General features: G+C 40.7%; 1 protein-coding gene across 3 annotated transcripts in view; it reads left to right on the top strand.

Moving 5' to 3' along the window:
* Positions 1-11,485: 11,485 nt before the first annotated feature.
* The window catches only part of kdm5c (lysine (K)-specific demethylase 5C), a 132,662-nt gene continuing 120,925 nt past the window's right edge, over positions 11,486-23,222 (top strand). For 2 of the 3 annotated variants that reach the window (XM_028813375.2, XM_028813373.2), the window contains exons 1-2: positions 11,486-12,479; positions 12,755-12,911. In XM_028813375.2, the coding sequence (XP_028669208.1) occupies positions 12,475-12,479; positions 12,755-12,911 (162 nt within the window). In that variant the 5' untranslated portion in view covers positions 11,486-12,474. The remainder of the gene's footprint in view (positions 12,480-12,754; positions 12,912-23,222) is intronic. The other variant, XM_028813374.2, reaches the window with a different exon arrangement.

The raw sequence follows: 23,222 nt of genomic DNA, 5'->3' as shown, positions 1-23,222 counted from the left end.
CCTAAAACAGGCCATTACGTCAGCACCCGTTTTAAGGGCACCTAACTTTTTTCTGTCTTTTGTTCTCCAAACGGACACTTCAGACACAGGCCTGGGAGCCGTGCTGAGCCAGAACATCAATGGTGTTGAACACCCCGTTATGTTCCTAAGTCGGAAACTGTTGGAACAAGAGGCCATGTATGCGGCAATGAAGTGAGAGGCCTTGGCGATCTAATGGACGATTACACAGCTGAGGTACTACCTCTTGGGTCAGGAGTTCACCTTTGTCACAGGCCATGCACCTTTATAGTGGATGGCCCTGAACACAGAGACGAACCCACGGGTCACCAGGTGGTTTCTTGACCTGCAGCTTTATAGGTTTTCGCTCATCCATCGTCAAGGTTCTCTTCACGCCAATGCCGATTCTCTTTCTCGTGTTCACGACCTCTTGGTCAGGGAAGCCCGACCCAATGGGTCTGGGGTAAGGGGGCCAGGGTCCTTGTCACACACATGTGCATGGGAGGCAACTAAAGGGTCTAAATGAGAGTAAGTCCACGCCAGACCAGGGGGTGGCGGAGTGCACTGACCTTTTTTCTCGTTTTCCTGCAGACCGTTCACAGGAAATTCCGCCTGGCCCTACTGACGTCACTTCCGATGAAGAACCCATGACTGAAGAGACTTCCTCTTCTGGCCCTTTTGATGATGTCACGTCCAGGTCTGAACCAATGAAAGAGGACCCTTCCACTTCCGCCCACAATGACTTCACTTCCTTTTCTGGGCTTTAAAGCCGCCATATTTGATTAACATAGTCAGTTCTGTTTTGGACTCTGTTCTGAGCACATCAGTGCTAGTAATTTAAACATTTGCAGTCAGGAAATATTATATGGGTGGCTGCCCCAAACCTTTTTATGACTCTTGTGTCTGCTTTTTGTTAACAATATATATGTACAGTGCACTACGTTTAGCTGCAGTGTTTGGGGGCTGAAGGCCCAATTGCAGGTAAGCAGAGATTGCAAATAAGCGGAGTTAGCTTATAATAGAATGTGAGCCATGTGCTTCATGCTAGGTACGCACTTTATGCATGTATTCTGTCATTGTGGTCGCCTATTTTTAAAGGACGCGCCTAACTGCAGTGCCTAAAGCTAAGGAATAAACACAACGTATTGTTATTAACTAGCCACAAATATAGTTTAATCATCTAAAGTACTGTAGTCAAATTAGATTACAGTACAGTACATGTAATATACATGCAGCCTTGCCGGTCTACAGCTGCTAATTTTCAATTAAGCAATGGTGTTGTTTACTCAGTGTTATATCACATGAGACGAAAATAATCCGTTACTGTTGTCTGTGCCTGGTTCGGACGATGGTCATAAATTTGGCTGGACAGTGCATAAAACGTTTCGTATGAATCACATCCAGTTGACTCTAGGTAGGCTCTTATAAAATCCAAGCTCTTCAATGCATTAGCAAACGTCAGTGCCATGGCAGGTGCAGTCTGAATGTCATTGACGTTGGCCGCGTCCAGTCTCTCCTCCTCTTCTAGTTGGTTAGCGGCTGGAGTAGATGCCTTCAGGCTTTCGCATATCTCTTTTGTCTGTTTTATCTGTACTTGTTGGAGCATTACTGTCAATTTCAACGAAACGATTGAAGTCATTAGTTGACATTCAAACAGGCAGCTGTAGCCCCACGCAGCAGCTGTTGTCCACAACTGCTGCTGAGGCACCCGGAACTGTGATAGTGCTATCTCCCTCCACAGCTTTCACGAAGTTTGCCCGTCTGTAGCAGTTAACGATTGTTTATGTACTGACATGACTCTATGCATCCTTCTGCATGTGCAAACCATCAAGTAGCGTCAGCTTACGAGCCAGCTCAATTGCTCTCATTGTTTCATTGTCACATTGATCCATGATAGCCATCAGATGGCGAAGCATGAGGGATCGGTAATTTCACTTGAAATTTGTTATTATGCCTTGGTCCATGGGCTGAATTAAGCTTCTTGTGTTGGGCGGCATATAAACGAGCTTGATATTTGTCAGTCAGATATCATCACTGTGTGCTGCACAGTTGTCACACAGCAAAACAATTTGTTGTCTTTTGGACCTCATTGAATTGTCCAGCTTCTTCAGCCACTGCAGCCAAACTTCACCGGTCATCCAGGCATTGTGATTTGCCTCGTATGCCACTGGAAGCTTCTTGACATTTTTAAAGCACCTTGGCTCTTTGCTTTTCTCTATTACCAGCGGCGGCAACTGCTGTTCACCCTAGGATGTGGCATTCAAAAAAAATGAAACACAGCTGTATAGATAGTCCAGACAAACAGAATGCATCCAACAGGTAAGCTGGGAACAAAAAAGTGCTACAGAGAGTAAGATGGACTTTAGTGGAGAAAAGACCGGAAAACATGGTAATGCTGTGTAAAGCACACCTTTTTTTGTCTTGGTTTACACTTCAAAGCTGGCAGGGGAATTTAGCAATTTAAAGTAATACAGCTTAAAGTTTACACCAATAAACATTACACATAATATCCATTCATCCATCCATTTTCCAACCCGCTGAATCCGAACACAGGGTCACTGGGGTCTGCTGGAGCCAATCACAGCCAACACAGGGCACAAAGCAGGAACCAATCCCGGGCAGGGTCCAACCCACTGCAGGACACACACAAACACACCCACACACCAAGCACACACTAGGGCCAATTTAGAATCGCCAATCCACCTAACCTGCATGTCTTTGGACTGTAATATAATGGTTAAAAAGAATTTTGAATACGGCTGCATCTAACACCTCACATACTGTATATCCTGCTTCCATTATACTGTATAATGTCCTATTTGTTGTTCATTTTTTGTATGTCAAGTTTATTGTCATGTTTACATAATACAATGAAATTCATACTTGGATGCCTTGACAAATATACAGTCATATGAAAAAGTTTGGGAACCCCTCTTAATTCTTTGGATTTTTGCTTATCATTGGCTGAGCTTTCAAAGTAGCAACTTCCTTTTAATACATGACATCCATCCATCCATCCATTTTCCAACCCGCTGAATCCGAACACAGGGTCACGGGGTCTGCTGGAGCCAATCCCAGCCAACACAGGGCACAAGGCAGGAACCAATCCCAGGCAGGGTGCCAACCCACCACAGTAATACATGACATGCCTTATGGAAACAGTAGTATTTCTGCGGGACATTAAGTTTATTGAATTAACAGAAAATATGCATCATAACAAAATTAGACAGGTGCATAAATTTGGGCACCCCAACAGAGATATTACATCAATACTTAGTTGAGCCTCCTTTTGCAAATATAACAGCCTCTAGACACCTCCTATAGCCTTTGATGAGTGTCTGGATTCTGGATGGATGTATTTTTGACCATTACTCCATATACAATCTCTCCAGTTCAGTTAAATTTGATGGCTGCTGAGCACAGACAGCCAGCTTCAAATCATCCCATAGTTTTTCGATGATATTCAAGTCAGGGGACTGTGACGGCCATTCCAGAACATTGTACTTCTCCCCCTGCATGAATGCCTTTGTAGATTTCGAACTGTGTTTTGGGTCATTGTCTTGTTGGAATATCCAACCCCTGCGTAAATTCAACTTTGTGACTGATGCTTGAACATTATCCTGAAGAATTTGTTGATACTGGCTTGAATTCATGCAACCCTCGAGTTTAACAACTGCCCCAGTCCCTGAACTAGCCACACAGCCCCACAGCATGATGAAACCTCCACCAAATTTGACAGTAGGTAGCAGGTGTTTTTCTTGGAATGCGGTGTTCTTCTTCCGCCATGCAAAGTGCTTTTTGTTATGACCAAATAACTCAATTTTTGTCTCATCAGTCCAAAGCACTTTGTTCCAAAATGAATCTGGCTTGACTAAATGAGCATTTGCATACAACAAGCAACTCTGTTGGTGGCATGAGTGCAGAAAGGGCTTCTTTCTCATCACCCTGCCATATAGATGTTCTTTGTGCAAATTGTGCTGAATTGTAGAATGACAGATGGTGTACAGATACACCATCTGCAGCAAGATGTTATTGCAGGTCTTTGGAGGTGATCTGTGGGTTGTCTGTAACCATTCTCACAATCCTGCACATATGCCGCTCCTGTATTTTTCTTGGCCTGCCAGACCTGGGTTTAACAGCAACTGTGCCTGTGGCCTTCCATTTCCTGATTACATTCCTTACAGTTGAAACTGACAGTTTAAGCCGCTGAGATAGCTTTTTGTAGCCTTCCCCTAAACCATGACACTGAACAATATTTGTTTTCAGATCTTTTGAGAGTTGCTTTGAGGATCCCATGCTGTCACTCTTCAGAGGAGAGTCAAAGGGAAGCACAACTTGCAATTGACCACCTTAAATAACTTTTCTCATGATCGGACACACCTGTCTATCAAGTTCAAGGCTTAACAAGCTAATCCAACCAATTTGGTGTTGCAAATAATCAGTATTGAGCAGTTACATGCATTCAAATCAGCAAAATTGCAAGGGTACCCACATTTTTGCACAGCCAGATTTTCACATTTGATTTAATTTCATACAACTAAATACAGCTTCACTAAAAATCTTTGTCCGGAAAACACTCCAGTACTCAGATGTTCCTAGGAAATGAAAGACATACCACTGTTATCATTTTTGTTGAGAGTGAATTATTTTGCAGGCTGAGAGGGGTTCCCAAACTTTTTCATATGACTGTACAATATACAATAAATAGATAAAAACTATAGTTTGCCTCAACATACAGTATATACACAATTGTATACAATATACATTTGCAAGTGGTATATATTTATACACAATTTTTTGTGTTACAGTATTATAATTCTTATCATTGTCTTTTCAGCAACCTTATATCCCATGAGTGGAAACCTGCTGGTGCATGTGCGAAAGGCCCTGTACCATCTGCCAGAAGGGAGGAGTGAGAAATGTGGCTGTGCACAGTGGCTGAGGTCTTTGCTAATCCTGTTTATCCTTCTAAGGCAGAGAGTGTTATATATGTTCTGAAGAGAGGCATCTTAGTACTGGCAATATTCTGTGCCACCATCACCACCCTCTACAGTGCTTTGTGACCTTCAGCCCAGCAAGTGCCATACATGCATGTGATGCACCCAGTGAGGTTGGACTTCACAGTGAACTTGTAGAGGTTCATGAGAAGAGATGGAGAACTGTGAGCTGTCCTTGGATGTCTGAGTACGTAGAGACTCTGATGTGCTTTATGACAAGAGCAAACATATGTTGTGCCCACTTCAGTTCATCTCTCACTACAAGAAATGTAAAACCAGCAAACCTTCCAATGCAGATGTCAGAGTGGCCTGCCATCTGCTTTCAGTTTTACTGACATTAAGGGCGAGATTATTGTCCTTCCACCATTGAGTCAATAGGTAGACCTCTTCTCTGTAAATTGCTTCATTACTGTTTGTGATCGGGCTTATTGTGATGGTGCAGATTTAATGATGGAGCCACACAGTCAGTGATGAACAAGATGTACAGTAGTGGGGTCAGCACACTATCCTGTGGAGTGCCTGTACTGAGGGTCAGCATTGAAATATGTGATGCTGCCAATTTGTACATGCTGAAGTCTGCTGGTTAAGAGGCTCAAAATCCATCCAAAGTGGCTGCAGGTTTTTGTTCATGCCACTTTCTGATTTAGTGACCATTTACTGCTAATGCAAAAAACATGCTTTACCTTAATTGTAAATGTCTTGCTCTTTAAGATTCAGAACCCCTAAAATGTTTCCTTTTTTTTCCTGAGAACACCATCAAAATGTTTTGTGGACCAGAATATATTAATATTTTCCAGTCCTTTGCCTTTTTTTTTTTTTTAATGAACAATTCAGGATTTTGAATCCTAAAACACAGGTCAAGTAAAATTAAGCAAAAGAAGTAGGTTCCATTTGCAACAATAACTAGTCACTAATTAAGAAAGCAGCTGAAACAGAAACCTGCCATTTGGCACCCCTCTCTTAGTTCAGTTGTTACAAGGACAGCAGGTCTAAAGTTTGATTCAGGAAAAGACCAGAGAGTTTCAATATTTTAACTTCGGCTAACCACTTTAAGTTCTATTTAACTCTGTTATAGGAAGTGTAATTTAAATGGCAAATTTAGTTTAATACCTGTGTTGCCATTTGCTTCAGGGAGGTTTCAAAGTGCTTGAATGAAAGTATCTGAATCTCTTGAACTTATAATCGTTATTATGTTGAATATGTCATTGCATAGAATTTTATGTTTACAGATGACACATGTCTTACGGTAAGACTTTTTATTTAGATTATTTAAGAAACACTTGTTTTACAAAATATGTATCTCCATTTTGCAACTGTTTAAGCAGGTTTATTATGGAGCCCCATCTAAATATTAATATTGGCATTTGTTGGATGTATAACAAAAAAGGATGTACTTGAAAGAAGGTAAGAAACCACATGGACATCTACTTTACCTGACAGTAATCTTTATACCTGTGGTTTTTTATTTAAAAAAAGGCTTTTTTATGATTTTGCTTGTGCACTTAAAGTTAATAAAGGTACTGTATACCTTGATAGCCTACTATTTTCATTGCCTCATGTGTATTCAGGTGTTGGAATATTAAGCATTGTGACAGCAATACATGACTTCGTATTCAGAGTTTGTAACCCTAACAAAAGATGTTTTTGTAACTGTTTTAATTTTCTTTTCGTTCAAAAGCCTAAATGCAAAACTTGAATTTATATGTTATGATTTTGCAAGAATTAAGATTAATATATATTTTATAAGCTTAGCCAACTTTCACAGACAAGTTTTAATTATGTTAAAGAAAAAAGTTGAGGTGACTTGCAAGGTTTGATGAAATCAGTTACTTAACGTTTTTAAGTTGGTATAGAAACAATGAAGGATGAATTATGTGGTGCTGCAAGTAATCGAATGGCATCAAAATGGGCATTGAAAGTATCTGGGTGATCAGGAAGGGAATATGCAGAGGAAGCTGGATTTGGTTTACTTTGTAGTTTCATAAGCATCCTTAATCCCTGCAAAAGCTGCACCACTGATTCCAGCTGTTGCAGGTGCAAAATTCTGTTGTTAGTTTACTCAAAAACTGACGTTTATCACTTTAGTGCAATGCTTTTCTGGATTTGTATCTGCACATTTGAGTTTTCATGTCACCGTTTCGAAATTCAATACTGTGTGCCTTCAGTAAATTCCTAATGTCATGAGTAATCCACGATTTCTTATTAGGATTTTTGCTGAATCCCGTTATGACATCTGCATACTCATCCACATCTGATGAGTCTCTAGCATTTCCAAGTTTATACAATACAATCATGAACCACACGCTGCTCATCATAAAACACATGCCTCCTCCTTTGCTTTTGCCTCAAAGTTAAATTCTGTCCCCCAAAAAGACAGTAAATCCATCTGTGTGGTTGCATTGCAGCTTCTGGTGTCTCAGCAGTTAATCAAGTTTCCGTGAAAAAGAAAAAAAAAACTGTGTCTGATGTCACTTGATGTTGCCAGTCTTGCCTGTCAAACGTCTAGTTTATTATCCAGCAACTACACATTGGCCAGAAAATTCAGGATTGATGTCGCTTGCTGTGGTGCGTTGGTCTCAATAGGCCCGGTTTTCCATTTGTCCCCGTTTCCCAGATCTCCTTGTCCAGTTAGTACTTAAATTGTGCCGACTGTGTTGTCTGAGAATGACTGGTGGCATTAGCTTCGTGTTTATTAGGCTATATTTATTTCCGAGGCTTTGGAAAACATCTTGCATCACCCCAGTCCCAAAGGTATCACTTTGTCGATCATAATTAATAAATGATTTCAAAAACAACATAAATAACAGTTATTTGCAAAACACACAGATGTCTACGAGGAGAAGCATGCAACACACTGAAACTCCCCGACACCATGAGATACATTTTGTTTTGTTTTTTTGTAGTATGCAGGAGACTTGTAAATAAGAATTTAATTATGCAAATCACACTTTACAGTAAACCGGAACTTGAAACAGGGGAAAGGCTAGGATAGGTTCCTGAAAACATAGTTGATTATATGCACACAACGCAAACATATATTTTTAAATACGGAGCACACAGTCTGTGCCAACTGCCATCAAAAGTAGTGAGAGTCAACAACCAATTCCTGCCAACATTACATGCACAAAAAGCGCTAATGTATTATACTGCAACAATGGAAAAGCCTGCTACAGTACACATACTGTACATTACACTGTTTATTTATTTGATGGGCAATACCCCCATAGATCTTCAAATAAACTGGGTTCTAATATACACAGCAAGCATTTCTGTACAATTTTATCATTTAATTTAACTACAAGCCATGGTCCCTCATCTCAGTTGCTTGGTATACTGTAGTTTATTTAAAGTACAGGTCATAAGGTTACAAGCTGCAAAATAAAAAAAATCAAACAAGAAAGACAAAGTTGATTATTACCAAAGTATGGTATGAAAAGGAAAAGCAATTGCACCCAGAAGCAGTGGTTCAACTTGCGTCAAAAGAACAGGCGACATAATTTCAAAGTCATAGGTGAAGAAACAATGTATTGGTCAAGGACACACTAAATGTTGGATTGTTAGGATCAGATAATACTTCCATGGATGGTGACAACTATTGAGTATAGTGCCTAATGTAATTCTGTGGCAAATCCAACCAATCACTATGTAGTTATAAGCATGCCAGCAGTGTCTGCAAAGGGTGCCCTAGAAGCTCCCACATATACTTTACCAGCAAGAAAGGTCCATGAATAACACTGGAAAAGGCAGTTAATAGACACAAAACAGTCATTTTCAGGAACCAGCAGCCAGTTGTATTTCTTCTGTTGGAAAATAGCACCAGAGAGAGTTGCAACAAAATCATGACATATATTGCCATCTTATGGTGGAGTTACACTGTTATTAACAGGTGGCAGAGGTCACCAGCAAGCATGTAGTGGTACTGCACAAACTTGTACTTTGAATATGCTTGACAATGCTTAGTGGATCATCTTTAACCAAACGGAAATCTCTAAGCCAGGAAACAGACTAGAATCAGTGATGCAGTAATATTTTTGCAGTGTCATATCCTTTACGGTATTATCAAGTGCCATGAATTCTGTATTGCTATGCTAGGGTTATCATTAATAAAATGTATGTGTGTATTGACATGGGTGCTATGTTGTATTAAAAGTGAGGGCAAGCAAAGGTTACTTGACAGATCTTTTAAGTATGAAATAAAAGACTGCAGTTTTAGACAAATTTCAAAAGTAAAATATTTTTTGTGCACAAGAATCACTTATGAATGCCTTCTACTTACTTGTTTTTTTTTTTTTTGGTTTTTTTTTTCGGTCTGGCATATCTTGGCTCACCAGTATGAAAAAACCTGCACATAGTGTATGATATTTTGTGCACTGTGTCTTGACGTGTAGTTATGCAAGAAATTTTTGAACACCTAGACACCAAAAAAATTCAGGTTTAGGCCCATTTTGGATCGTATTTTGTGCAGGAAATTTTACCCTTATGTTAAAAAAGTAAGCCAATAAGGCATCTTCAGATTATCAGAAAGACTTGATGTTGCACATGATACATCAACCAATCCCATGGGTTCATGCCCTAATAGGATATAAGGGGTCAAAGTTACTCTTTCCCAAAACTTTCAAAAAAAGGGATTGGCTTGTGCAGTGTCCTTTTATGTTGCTTTTGAGGTTGCTGATCAAGACTATGTCATTTTTTTGGTATCTGATTGTTTCCTAGTAGCCCTAGCCTTCTAAGAGCCACTCAAAGAATGTTAAAAATTACAACTTTCAAACATATGCATGCAGAGGTTTTAGATTATTTCAAAGTCAGTGTTTACCAATCTGATGTTATTTTTGATTTCAGATCCTTTACTAGGGATCTAGCCCACACCCCTATAAGAGGGTGAAATGTCAAAATTCTGTTAAAATCAAAAATATTTAGACTTTAAAATTTTAAACTGAAGCATACATTTTAATACTGCAAGTATGTGATGCAACACACTATTCTTGTTTATTATGTACTTCAACCTCATAAAGTAAATCGTTACATTTCTTATGAACAACCCGAATTAGGGTGGCTTACATAATTCAGTTTTTTTTTCTTTTCTAAAGGCAGCTTTGGGGGATTTATAGCAGAAAACCTGTTGGTTGAGAAAGTAATTGGGTAATAATGACGCTCGAAGCAATTTACTTCCTTTTGGGCTTCAGGTTTGATATTAGCCAACTACTAATTTCAAGTTGGGCTCTTACTCTGTTTCGAGGCTGTGGCCATTTCCGGATTCATGATTTATAAGGTAGCTGTATTTAATAGAAAGTGTGTTTTGATTTTTGAGAAACAAGAAAGGTTAATCAAAAAATGATAAAAAGTAAAAAAAAAAAAAAAAAAACTAGATGGCGTAATTTCGACTAGATTGTTCACATAACTTTGAACCCATGCTTGAAGCAGTCTCGATACTCTTTAGCAGCCGTACATGTATTCATAGTAATCAAGACTCAATCGCGTCCAGTTATCGTCTTTTTCTGTTGAGCGTCCCTATAGTAGTGTTTATAATAATAATAATTATTTACATTTATATAGCGCTTATGAGTGTAACGGACACGCAAACCAAATGATTTGCATTCTAAGACACGTTGATCGACGTCTTTATGCAAATTCGATTGCTGTCTCTGGGTACCTGCTATTTTTGTTACAGAATTTATTCTTACAGCCTTGGAGATTATCTCGTTCCACTGACGTGTACCTTTAAATGCTTCCGAGCATTAATATTAACGACATGACATGAAAACTACATGAAAGATGACAAATAAGGTCAGAAATCTGTTTCGTGATATTTATATATTTCTGTATTGTATAAAGTGCATAATTACTCACTCAGTGAAGGAAATTGGATTAAAAGGAAAAATAAACCATAAACAGTATGAAAGCCAAAACAACCCAAACACGATACAATGCACATCACGGCATGGCTCGTAAAAAAGATAAACAATACTTTATTATACACAGCACATATCCCAATAAAAACTACAAAACTTGAGAGCGTCAAAAAATATAAACACTTTACAGAGTTTTCACCACTCCACGTAACATGTTTAGTCTCTCACCTTGTTTAAATGCTCTTTGGGACAACTAAGCGAGCACCACTTTCTAAACGCCTCACGGCGGCACCATCGAGCTCCACGCGAGGGGCTTGCGTTCTGACGTCATCGCGCAGGAAGAAACGCGAGACCACGCTCCGTGGCGGCCGGTTTTACTTTTATGACCGGAGCCGCATTCATACAATGTTGTATCCCTTCGCGTCACGTTCAACATCCTAAACATTGAAAAAATGAAAAAAAAAAAAATTGCCACCAGGCAGAGAAATGCCTGTTTCCCTAATATATTGTGTAAATGTGTGGATATTGGAAGGTACTGGAAGGAGAACAAGTCACACCTTACCCTTGTTAATTCTATCTAAATTGGTCGAACTGCTTTCTCCCCCCCCTTTTCCTGCGGACTGATGTCGAAGTGCTGGTTTGTTGAAGGTGGTGGTGTTGAGGTCGTGATGAAATCAATATGGTGTCTCTGGAAGACGACCGGTGGGGAGGTGAATAATAAAGAAAAATATTTTGTGAATTATACTATGGTGTATAAAAGGCTTCCGTTCTAGAGAAAGAGAAGTCCGCAGGTCAACACAGGACGTGAGACAAGAAACATTTACTGCTTATTTGCTATTGCTAATTTCGACTGTAACACCGACGCAAATAAATGCAACCGGAGTTAAATTAAATCTTTCTTCTGGGAAAGGGAAGTACAAGAAGTAATACTGTCTGAAAGAGCAGCGTGGCTAACACCTTGACAAAGCAGTGGCCGCTCATACTGGAGCAGTCGCCGAGTGATGATGGGCTGAAGGAGAGACTGTATCCGGACTGTCCCGTAGCAGACAAAGACTGTGGAATCGCAGGGAAATATCCATCTTGGTGATTGACGGGGTCAGGGCGGTGCAAGAGCCATCCCGGCGATACTCGGCGGCAACGACAACAGGGGATATTCACTTCGGCGAACAAATGCCAGGCCTGTCAACGGAGACGTAAACAAATCGCGGCGCATGCCTGGCTGTTGGTTGACCGGCCATCCTCTGTTCCTATTCTACTCTGCAGGCCTCTTTACTGTTCTTCCCCTCATTGTTTTGTATTACTGAGGATAGGTGTTGGCGTTTTAAAAAATATTTTTAAAAGACTTTAATGTCTTTGGACTTGGTTATAAGGCGAGGATTACGTACACGTATGTTAATAGATGGACAAGAAAGGATAGTAGAAGCTAACGTTTGTTATCCACCCTTCAGCAACCAGCACTCTTCGCGGAAACTTAAGGATTAAGGACATTGATTATCCTCGTCAAACAAAAATAAGAAATAAGCACACATGGGGATAGAATAAATATAAACTGGTCAAGAAGACGAAGGATCAGAGTTTTGTGAGGACAGCTGACAGCTGTGTTTTGTATACAGGAAGCAAATTGAACTAAAATGAGGTGAGCAGTTGACGCGTGATTATGCAGGTTTTCTCGAGGTCTGACGTTGGGCCCGATTGTTTTGGTCTGATTTGGTCCAGGGTATGCTTACGCGGGGGGAGGTTGTTTGGCCTACATCCTGAAGATAAGCAAGGTGTTCCTCGTGTTTTCATTCAGATGCCATATCTTCCCGGTAGGGGGCGACACTCTTCTCGGATCGAGCGCTTTATACTATGCAAGTAGATTTTGATTTGCAACACTTAATGAATGCTGATGGCTCTGCTTTCGCTCCCCAGTTTGTACCGGAAGATGGATGTCGAGGAATTTGTACCGCCCCCAGAGTGTCCAGTTTTTGAACCTACGTGGGAAGAGTTCGCCGACCCACTTGGGTACATCGCTAAAATTAGACCCATCGCAGAGAAGTCCGGCATCTGCAAGATCCGACCTCCAGGGGTAATCTTTTGATTTTTTTCTCTTTCTTTTTGTGTTTTAACGTTTTACCTAGTGTCGTAAAGCTATGAAATTGCCAAGGATGGTATTTTTGCTGTCCATTTTTGTTTTTATAATGGGAGGGGCTCAGGTTGCCCCTAGGGTGTTTATAGGCTTATGCCAAGGAGGATTCAGAAAAATATAGCTGATAATGCTTTTTAAAACCTTTTGAGTTGTCTTCATATTCTTTATAATGCAGCTGTGAAATACTTGTATGGTTGTGGTGAATGTGAGAAGCGTACAGGGGACAGCATAGTATCTCTATTGTTTGGTTGTCAACTTGTCACATACAACAATTAAACATTTAAAGGACTAACTGACCACCCTTTGCACATATATTTATTTTGAACATAATTCCTGCCAGCTATGAAAAAATATTAGTCATTATTGTGCTGTCTTGGCTCCACAATTATTTTTGCCTAGTATTGCCCAGTATGTTTGACAATCAAGTTATACCTTCTCTGGCATGATCGTTTAAGGTGTGATCAAGGTTAATTTTCTTTTATATGTTTCTTAATTTTTCCTCCTGTGTTCTTTGCGGGATGATTTTTGTTTCTGCTAATGAGGGTTAACAAGTAACCACCTATGCTAAACTGTGAGGACTTATGCATATGCATTATTTAAAAATACAGTAATATTTACATTAAGTAATATAGTTTGTATTCCAGTTTTGTAAGACTTGAAGTGCACCAGCTCCCATGCCATCATTCATTTTGTACTGCTCGAATGCACCACAATTGTACAGTTTACTCTGTTTGCTTGATACCTTTTATCTCTCTATCCTGAGATGATGGTAGTTTAATTCAATTACACAGAGACTATCCCTGAAATGCAGGTTACAAGACAGGACCCAGCAGAGAATTGGAAGTTGTGTTTTGCCCGGGCATACGTTTCTAAACCTGGCCAATATAGTTGCCTTAGGACCTAACATGCTTTTCTTTTAAATGGGGGAACAGATTTCAGTACCTGGTTACAGAAAATGTTGCATGTATGGAAAAGGTGGGCAAGATCCATACAGACAGAGCAGGCTGTGATTAGAGCTCAGTCTGGAACTTTGAGGAAACAGCTGCAACCAGTGTGTTATGCTGTCTTCCTGGTTCTATCAATATGGTTCTTGGTTGCTTTCACTTAGTCTTTTTTGTTAATATGGCCTTGAGCAATTCTCACAGCAAACTGTTTTATTCTTCTTTATTAATTGCCTTCTGGAACTTTGTCATTAATCACTGTTTGCAATACTTTATTACTACTTGATTCCCTCTGTGCTCTTTCATGACCATACAGTTCATTTGTCTCCAAACTTTTGCTTTCTTCCTCTCTGGATATCAATTCAGGATGAAATTTTATGTTAGGTGTTTGGAGCTTAGAGACTGTCTTGCAGTGCTGGATACACAGCAGAAAATAGTCCTGGAGAAAACACCAAGGTATTGGAGGATTCACTCATAACTGCATAGATCCTTTTTGGAACAGGCAGTTAACTAACCAGCATGTCTGTGGGGATGTGAGAGGAAACCTGGAGCACCCAGAGGATCATCTATGCAGACACCAGAAGAATGTGGCCTTTTAAAATTTCCAGCGACCAGTCGTGAGATTTAAATCCAGCGTTCTAGATCTGGATCATGTCACACCGCATCACCCTTCTTTCTTTGCATGTCACATATTTTGCATAAAGGTTGCATTATTGTTGTGCAGTGGGAACGCAACACACAATGGCTAAGGACCACAGGGCCCAGGCCCAACATAGTACCAGAACTCATTGTTTTTGAAATCAAAGCGCATGTGATCAAAAAACACCTAATGTATTGGAGTGCTAGTGTGTCATTCCTGTTTAAAGATTGATGCCATTAATAATGTGTTATCACGTACAAAAATGCGTACATTCATTTTTTGTTTCTCCAGAAGAGAACAGGCAGCCTTTACACATTTTGACTTATGACAGTTGCAGTAAACGTTTACTTTTTGAATATATGTTTATTAACTAATTAGTTTATTTTCAGGTAAAACAGGAATATACTAAAAGAGAACTAATATTTCAGGCAAATTGTTCTTTTAAGGTACAATTTGAATTATTTTATATATTTTTTTTTATCAACAATGTATCAGTCATAAGTTCTAAAATACTGTGAGAGTCTGATAGTAGTGTAAGAAACATTTATGAAATTTGCAGAGCTTGTACCTGGTAGCCCCAGGGTCCCATGGTCTGCCCCATTGTGGCAATTAATGCCATGCCCCATTGTTAGCATTTATGCTTTTTAATTATTACAGTGAACTGCTTTGCAAGGACATGTTAATTTTGAAAAAATATCCCAGCAAACAAATCTACTGTGTATAAAATAACGATGGTAGTCATCATCATTATTACTATATATATGTTATTATTACAAAAGTATGGAATGAATTGTAATGAAGCAGTTTACTAGTGGCCAACTTTTTATGCTGACGTTAGAAGGTGCCATCGGGCGTCTGATCATTATAAGAAATTATGAGATCTTGATGGGAATTGATAGTGTGACACACCATACTGAGTCTAAATATCATTATTAATTCGGTGTTACTTTTCATTTAACTACACATAGGGTTGGAGGGTTTTAGCATTGATTTCATAAAGAATCATATGATCATCATGGATAACTTTTTTTTTTTTTTCTTTCTTTCTTTCTTCATACCCTGTGCATATGCTATATTTATTCACTGATACTTTAAGTATTGAGAAATAAATCCTGCTTAAAATCAATATGAATGTATTCAAACATCCAAACATTATCAATGCCACATTATTAAGGAAATAGTAAGATTATTCAAGATTCCTTCATTTATAAATTCACATTTTGAAAAAAAAATTTAAAGTTGTTTTTAAATCAATACATTTTTCAAATCCTGTTTGTCAGCAAGTTACTTTTTTTCCACATATTCTGTGTTCAGAATTCTGTTTGAATTAATTCATGCAAGAAACATTAGCTAGTACGTAACACTTTGTAAAATGTAGCATTTAATGGACAAGTCAAATTAATTCAGTTATGAAATGTTATAAAGTGCTGACAAATTACTCATTTAAACCTTACTCTTTTACCTCTGTCTGCTCTTGTGAAGTAAAGGTTTTCATTTGAAAATCAATCTGTTTCAGAAGTCCTTTAAAGACGGACTTTATTTTATTGTTCTCAAGGTACCCAATATTAGTGATCAGACAATTGCTAATGCCTGGGGCTCCTACAAAATTAACCATAGAGCAGTACTTAACCTTAAATGTAGTAATACAGTCTTAATTGGAGGCTGCATTGTAGTATTGTTTTTAGCACTGAAATATGTTGTTTGAGTAGCATCACTAAGTGCACCTTGCTGTGCTATGTATTACATATTTCGTCACTAGAAAAGTCTGATTTGTGCATTGTGAGCTGAGTCACACAAGTGTTTTGCCACTGTAATAACCTTGAAACACTGACATTTAAGTATTATTTTGTAACAATCATTGAATAGGTGATATTGTCACTGTTTTTCACTGGCCTTAGGTATAAATGCAACCACTTAATTTGCAAGTTGTCTGAACTTCTGAATGTTAGCTTGTAGTCAGTACTGACTATGTGAAGATTCGTCACTCTCCTAACATAGACATGAATTTTCCTCCCACATTCCAAACACATGAAAACCCTAAATTATACTTGTATGGGTGAGTTTGTGTGTGTGTGTGGGTGTGGGTGTGTGAGAGAGAGTGGACGTGCCCTGTAATAACAAAAGTTCCCAGTCCAAGGATGTTTCTGCTTTGCATCCATTGGTGATGTGATAGACATCAGCTTTTCCTGACCCTGACATTTTCCTGCACTCTCGACATGTGATAATAATGACCATATACAGTAATCCCTCACCTATCGCAGGGGTTACGTTCCAGAGCCCCCCGCGACAGGTGAAAATCCGCGAAGTAGCGACCTATATTTATTTTATTATTTATACATATTTTAAGGCTTTATAAACCCTTCCCACACTCTTATAAACCTTTCTCACTCTCTTGTTAACCTTTCCCACACTCTTATAAACACTTCCTATGCTCTTAAACACTTTCTACATTCTTAAACACTGCAGACCAGCACTGCACGCAGCGATCAGACGTCAATGTGTCTGCACTCGCTTTGTGAAGGGGGGCAGCTGAACTCACGCTGAGCAGAAATGGACTTTGTGCTGCTTCTGCCAAAATGCCTGCTTGTACTGCACGTTCGAAAGGAGGAGGAGTGTGTGTGTGAGGGCTGAACGCATGTTCGCTCAAAGCCCCCTCCCCGGAGGCGCAGTTCGCATTGTCAAGGGGGTGGGGAGCTGAATGAACGCTAAGGAGAAGTGGACTTTGTGCTGGCTTTGTGCTGCTTGTCGCTCTGCCTGTCAATAATTTAAAAGCCTGTACATCACCAATTTTCCTGTCTCACTGTCTTGTCTTGCGTGAAGTTAAAATGTTTTATAATAGTGAGATGTTACTCATATCCTTAGCCCGACATCCACATATCATATGTGTTAACAAAGTGTGTCTTATAAGTTTAGATGTGTTTAACTCTTTTAGGGCTAATTTTTTTTTTGTTTCTTTTCTCCCAGGGCTGAATATTTTTCCAAAAACTAACATTTTTTAAAAAAGAACACAAAGCAATTGTTTAACATATCAAATCAACAAAAAATATTTACTTTTGACAAATGTTACTGTCTTGCATGTTGTATGAGCCTGAATTCTCTATGATTTCACATACATATCACATACATTTTACACAGCAAAGTCTGATCTCGCTCAAAGCAGCCAATTTCAGTCATTGCCACATTGCACTCCTTACAATATGTGTTGTTTTGATGCCTATTTTTCAATTGTCTGTTGCTGCATTTTCTAACATATATTGTTAGTGTGTACTGTAGAGAGAAAAGTCACCCATTTGCCATCGTGCCATGCCACTGCCACCAAGTTTTCTGCCTGCATGAAAACCGTATTGTCACCTCTTTTCATCTTCTGAAACTTTATGAACTTTATGTATGGCATTATAGCCTGGCTCACCCCATGGGATTTGCTTCTGTTTATTACAGAAGTGAATAAAACTTTGCAGCAGCACGTACCTAAGCCACCAGGGGACAAAACACGTTTGGACCAATGCTCCCTGAAGTTATATCACCAGTTCTGTCCCATCTCTATTTGTAATACCACAGCGCGCTTCATCTCGTCTTTCGTTGTGGGTTTCCACTTTGAAAAACGAGAATGCGATGCAAACGCAGCCCGCGATTCAAAAAAAATCTCTGCCTACCTGTTTGTCTCGTCTGACAGTAGCTGAAAAGCAGCATCAGGAGACAGCAACCTGAAGTACAGCAGCTGGTGATCTGTCGTGTCCAAAAGCAAGCCATGCCATCTTGTAAACTCCGGTAGCCAGATCGTCTCTCAACGGTTCAATGTATATGTATTTATCCCATGCGAACCTTGCCGTAGATGCATCGGCTGCGCGAAGGCACTCAACTGGCAGCAGATGCGCTCGCGCGGCATCGGCTGGTGTCTGATCAGCTGATGCCTGCTTCTAACTCTCTTGCTCGATCTCCTGATCACTGCCAATAAAGTCCGATTCTGAAAAATCAAGAGTCCGACTCCGTGGTAATGCGCAAAACAACGTCTGCCAAGTGTTTTCTTTTCTGCACTTGCTTCGCTGCCTTTTCACATGTCGGTGCCATCTTGCCTTTGTTTACATTTCGCAACTCACGCACACGCAATGTTTATTTGCCGAGTCAACGAGTCTAGCATTCCTCCAAGCACAGAGGGAATGCCTGTGACGTGACAGTGAGATTTGTCGCCATTAACAGCTGATTGTCGCCCTTTATCCCTGGATGTCGACTTTTGTCGACATTCGCCTTCAACCCCTCCTGTCGACAAAAGTCGACATCCGCCCTAAAAGAGTTAAAGCATGTGGGATGGGTATTTTAAGGCTTAAACTATAAAAATGTTTATTTATATGGTCTTTCTATAGCGCGGATTTTCTCCTGTTGCTGATGGATCTGGAACATAACTTCCGCGATAGGCGGGCAATCACTTGTATTTAAAAACCCGCGAAGTAGTGAATCCGCGAAAAGTGAACCGCGAAGTAGCAAGGGATTACTGTACAGCCTTAAATTTATAAAGTGAATAAGCAGAAAACGGATAGTTGAATGAGTGGATAAATGGAGTAATAACTGTAGCCACATGTGCTTGCATTTGTCCTACAAATTTAATCTTTCATTCCCTAATCAGCACAGTGTAAGGTGTTTCTATTAGCTAATGATCCATCTTGCTATCATTTCTTATCCTGGCATTCAGTTGCATGTCACTGCAAATTAAATCATCTGCAGCCTGTTAATCACATCATTGCTCTCTCAAAGCATTCAGAAATCATGTATTTTTACTTTTGGGGCCCCCACCATAAGATAGATACTTTATTAATCCCAAGGGCAAATTCACATACTCCCGCAGCAGCATACTGATAAAAAAACAATATTAAATTAAAGAGGGAAAAATGCAGGTATAACAGACAGTAACTTTGTATAATATTAATGTCGTGTCCCCCCCCCCCCCCGGGTGGAATTAAGGAGTCGCATAGTGTGGGAGAGGAACAATCTGCTCAGCCTGTCAGTGGAGCAGGACAGTGACGGCAGTCTGTCGCTGAAGCTGCTCCTTTGTCTGGAGATGATACTGTTCAGTGGATGCAGTGGATTCTCCATGATTGACAGTAGCCTGCTCAACGCCCATCGCTCTGCCACAGATGTCAAACTGTTCAGCTCCATGCCTACAATAGAGCCTGCCTTCCTCCTCAGTTTGTCCAGGCGTGAGGCATCCCTGTTCTTTATGCTGCCTCCCCAGCACACCACTGCATAGAAGAGGGCTCTTGCCACAACCGTCTGATAGAACATCTGCAGCATCTTACTGCAGATGTTGAAGGACGCCAGCCTTCTAAGGAAGTATAGTTGGCTCTGTCCTCTCTTGCACAGAGCATCACTATTGGCAGTCCAGTCCAATTTATCATCCAGCTGCACTCCCAGGTATTTATAGGTCTGTACCCTCTGCACACAGTCACCTCTGATGATCATAGGGGGTCCATGAGGGGCCTGGTCCTCCTAAAATCTACCACCATCTCCTTGGTTTTGCTGGTGTTCAGTTGTAGGTGGTTTGAGTCGCACCATTTAACAATGTCCTTGATTAGGTTCCTATACTCTTCCTCCTGCCCACTCCTGATGCAGCCCATGATAGCAGTGTCGTCAGCGAACTTTGCACGTGGCAGGACTCCGAGTTGTATTGGAAGTCAGATGTATATAGGCTGAACAGGACTGGAGAAAGTACAGTCCCCTGCGGCGCTCCTGTGCTGCCGACCACTATGTCAGACCTGCAGTTCCCGAGACGCACATACTGAGGTCCGTCTGTAAGATAGTTCACGATCCATGCCACCAGGTATGAATCTACTCCCATCTCTATCAGCTTGTCCCTAAGGAGCAGAGGTTGGATGGTGTTGAAGGCGCTAGAGAAGTCCAGAAACATAATTCTTACTGCACCACTGCCTCTGCCCAAGTGACAGAGGGATCAGTGTAGCATACAGATAATGGCATCCTCCGCTCCCACCTTCTCCTGGTATGCGAACTGCAGAGGGTCGAGGGTGTGGAAGACCTGTGGCCTCAGATAATGAAGCAGCAGCCGCTTCATGGGCTTCATCACATATGACGTCAGAGCTATAGGCCGGAAGTCATTCAGCTCACTAGGACATGATACCTTTGGGACTGGGGTGATGCAAGATGTTTTCCAGAGCCTCAGGACTCTCCCCTGTTCCAGGCTCAGGTTGAAGATGTGCTGTAGAGTACTCCCCCACTCCAACGCACAGGCCTTCAGCAGTCGTGGCGATACTCCATTTGGACCCACTGCTTTGCTGGCAGGAAGTCTCCTCGGCTCTCTGCTTACCTGGGCTACAGTAATTGTGGGTGGGAGGAAACTCTCTCCTATGCTGGTATCAGTAGAAGGATGGGTGGAGGGTGTAGTACTCTGAGGTGAGAGTGGTTTAGGGTGGTCAAACCTGTTAAAGAAGTTGTACATCAGGTTTGCTCTCTCCACGTCTCTCTCAATGGTGGAACCCCGCTTCGAGCTGCAGCCAGTGATGATCTTCATCCCATACTTCCTTCATGCTGTTATTCTGTAACTTCTGCTCCTTCGCTGCCCTGAACTGGACTCTAGGTTCCTTCTGCACGTGCTTGAGCTCATGCTGATCACCGCCTTTAAAAGCCCTTTTCTTCTGGTTCAAAAGGCCCTTGGTGTCACCTGTAATCCATGGCTTGTTGTTAGCATAGCAGCGTACAGTTCTTACTGTAACTACAATGTCCATACAGAAGTTGATGTAGTCAGTAGTGCAGTCAACAACCTCCTCAATGTTCTCACTATATGATCCCTGCAGGATATCCCAGTCCGTAGTTCCAAAGCAGTCTCTCAGAGCTTGCTCTGCCTCAGGGTACCATTTCCTGAATGAGCATGTGGTTGTAGGTAGCTCCCCTCACTCTTGGTTTGTAGTGAGGTTGAAGCAGAACCAGGTTATGATCTGCTTTCCCAAGCGCAGGCAGCGGGGTGGCGCTGTATGCGTCTTTAACGTTTGCATACAGTAGGTCAATAGTCCTATTTCCCTGGGTGTTACAATCCACATACTGGAGAAGGCAGGTAACGTTTTGTCCAATGTCGCATGGTTAAAATCTCCAGAGATTAGCACAAGCGCCTCGGGGTGCTGTGTTTGCATTTTAGCAACAGCAGAATGGATGATGTCACCCGGGGACATAATAAATAATCAATATTTGTGGTCTCAAACCATAATGGGATAAACTGGAAATAAAAGTATTTATTCTTGAAAGTGCAGCACAAGGCTTTCTAGCTTTCTGCTGAATCCCTGCTGCACCATAGCAGGAAGAGAAACATGATCCTGGTTGATATTATGTGTAACTTTTTAATGATCATCAAAACAAATAAATAAGTAGAACAATCCTTTTTTCACAGTGAACTAATAAGCAGATGAAACCTTTGCTATAACCCTGCTTTTAATTTTTATTTTTGAAGTGGAGGCAGCTCACACGGCTTGTTTATAGGAGAGTGCTGCCAAGTGAAGTAAATTTATGAATACTATTTTATAAGCGGTGAATGTGTTTTGCAGAAACATGCCTGGGCATTAACAGTGTTAATTATTAAGTAAATCAAGTGCATGTTCAATGGAAATCCATCATCTTTTAAAAGTATTTTTAAAAAATGGAGCCGTGTGCAATGTATACAAAGTACATATACGACATCCACACTCACATAGAGCAAATTCAGAGTTGCATATCGGAAATAGTTTACTGATTTTCAACGTCACATTACGCACAACCTTGTCAGTGAGAGAATTCCATGATTGATGTAACTTCACTAAAACATAATATACAGTAATCCCTCCTCCATCGCGGGGGTTGCGTTCCAGAGCCACCCGCGAAATAAGAAAATCCGCGAAGTAGAAACCATATGTTTATATGGTTATTTTTATATTGTCATGCTTGGGTCACAGATTTGCGCAGAAACACAGGAGGTTGTAGAGAGACAGGAACGTTATTCAAACACTGTAAACAAACATTTGTCTCTTTTTCAAAAGTTTAAACTGTGCTCCATGACAAGACAGAGATGACAGTTCTGTCTCACAATTAAAAGAATGCAAACATATCTTCCTCTTCAAAGGAGTGAAGCAAACAAATCAATAGGGCTGTTTGGCTTTTAAGTATGCGAAGCACCGCAGCACAAAGCTGTTGAAGGCGGCAGCACACACCCCCTCCGTCAGGAGCAGGGAGAGAGAGAGAGACAGAGAAAAATCAATACGTGCCCTTTGAGCTTTTAAGTATGCGAAGCACTTTGCAGCATGTCGCTTCACGAAGCAGCTGCACACAGCAGGTAGCAATGTGAAGATAATCATTCAGCATTTTTAGACGAGCGTCCGTATAGTCTAGGTGTGCGAACAGCCCCCCTGCTCACACCCCCTACGTCAGGATCAGAGAGAGTCCGCGCAAGAGAGAGAGAGAAAAGTAAGTTGGGTAGCTTCTCAGCCATCTGCCAATAGCATCCCTTGTATGAAATCAACTGGGCAAACCAACTGAGGAAGCATGTACCAGAAATTAAAAGGCCCATTGTCCTCAGAAATCCGCGAACCAGCAAAAAATCCACGATATATATTTATATATGCTTACATATAAAATCCGCGATGGAGTGAAGCCGCGAAAGGCGAAGCGCGATATAGCGAGGGATTACTGTATTTTCTTAGA

The sequence above is a fragment of the Erpetoichthys calabaricus genome, chromosome 11 (genome assembly GCF_900747795.2).
Source record: "Erpetoichthys calabaricus chromosome 11, fErpCal1.3, whole genome shotgun sequence".
Taxonomy (NCBI): domain Eukaryota; kingdom Metazoa; phylum Chordata; class Cladistia; order Polypteriformes; family Polypteridae; genus Erpetoichthys; species Erpetoichthys calabaricus.
Note: the sequence above shows the minus strand (reverse complement) of the source record. Positions and strands in the feature narration are given on the sequence as shown.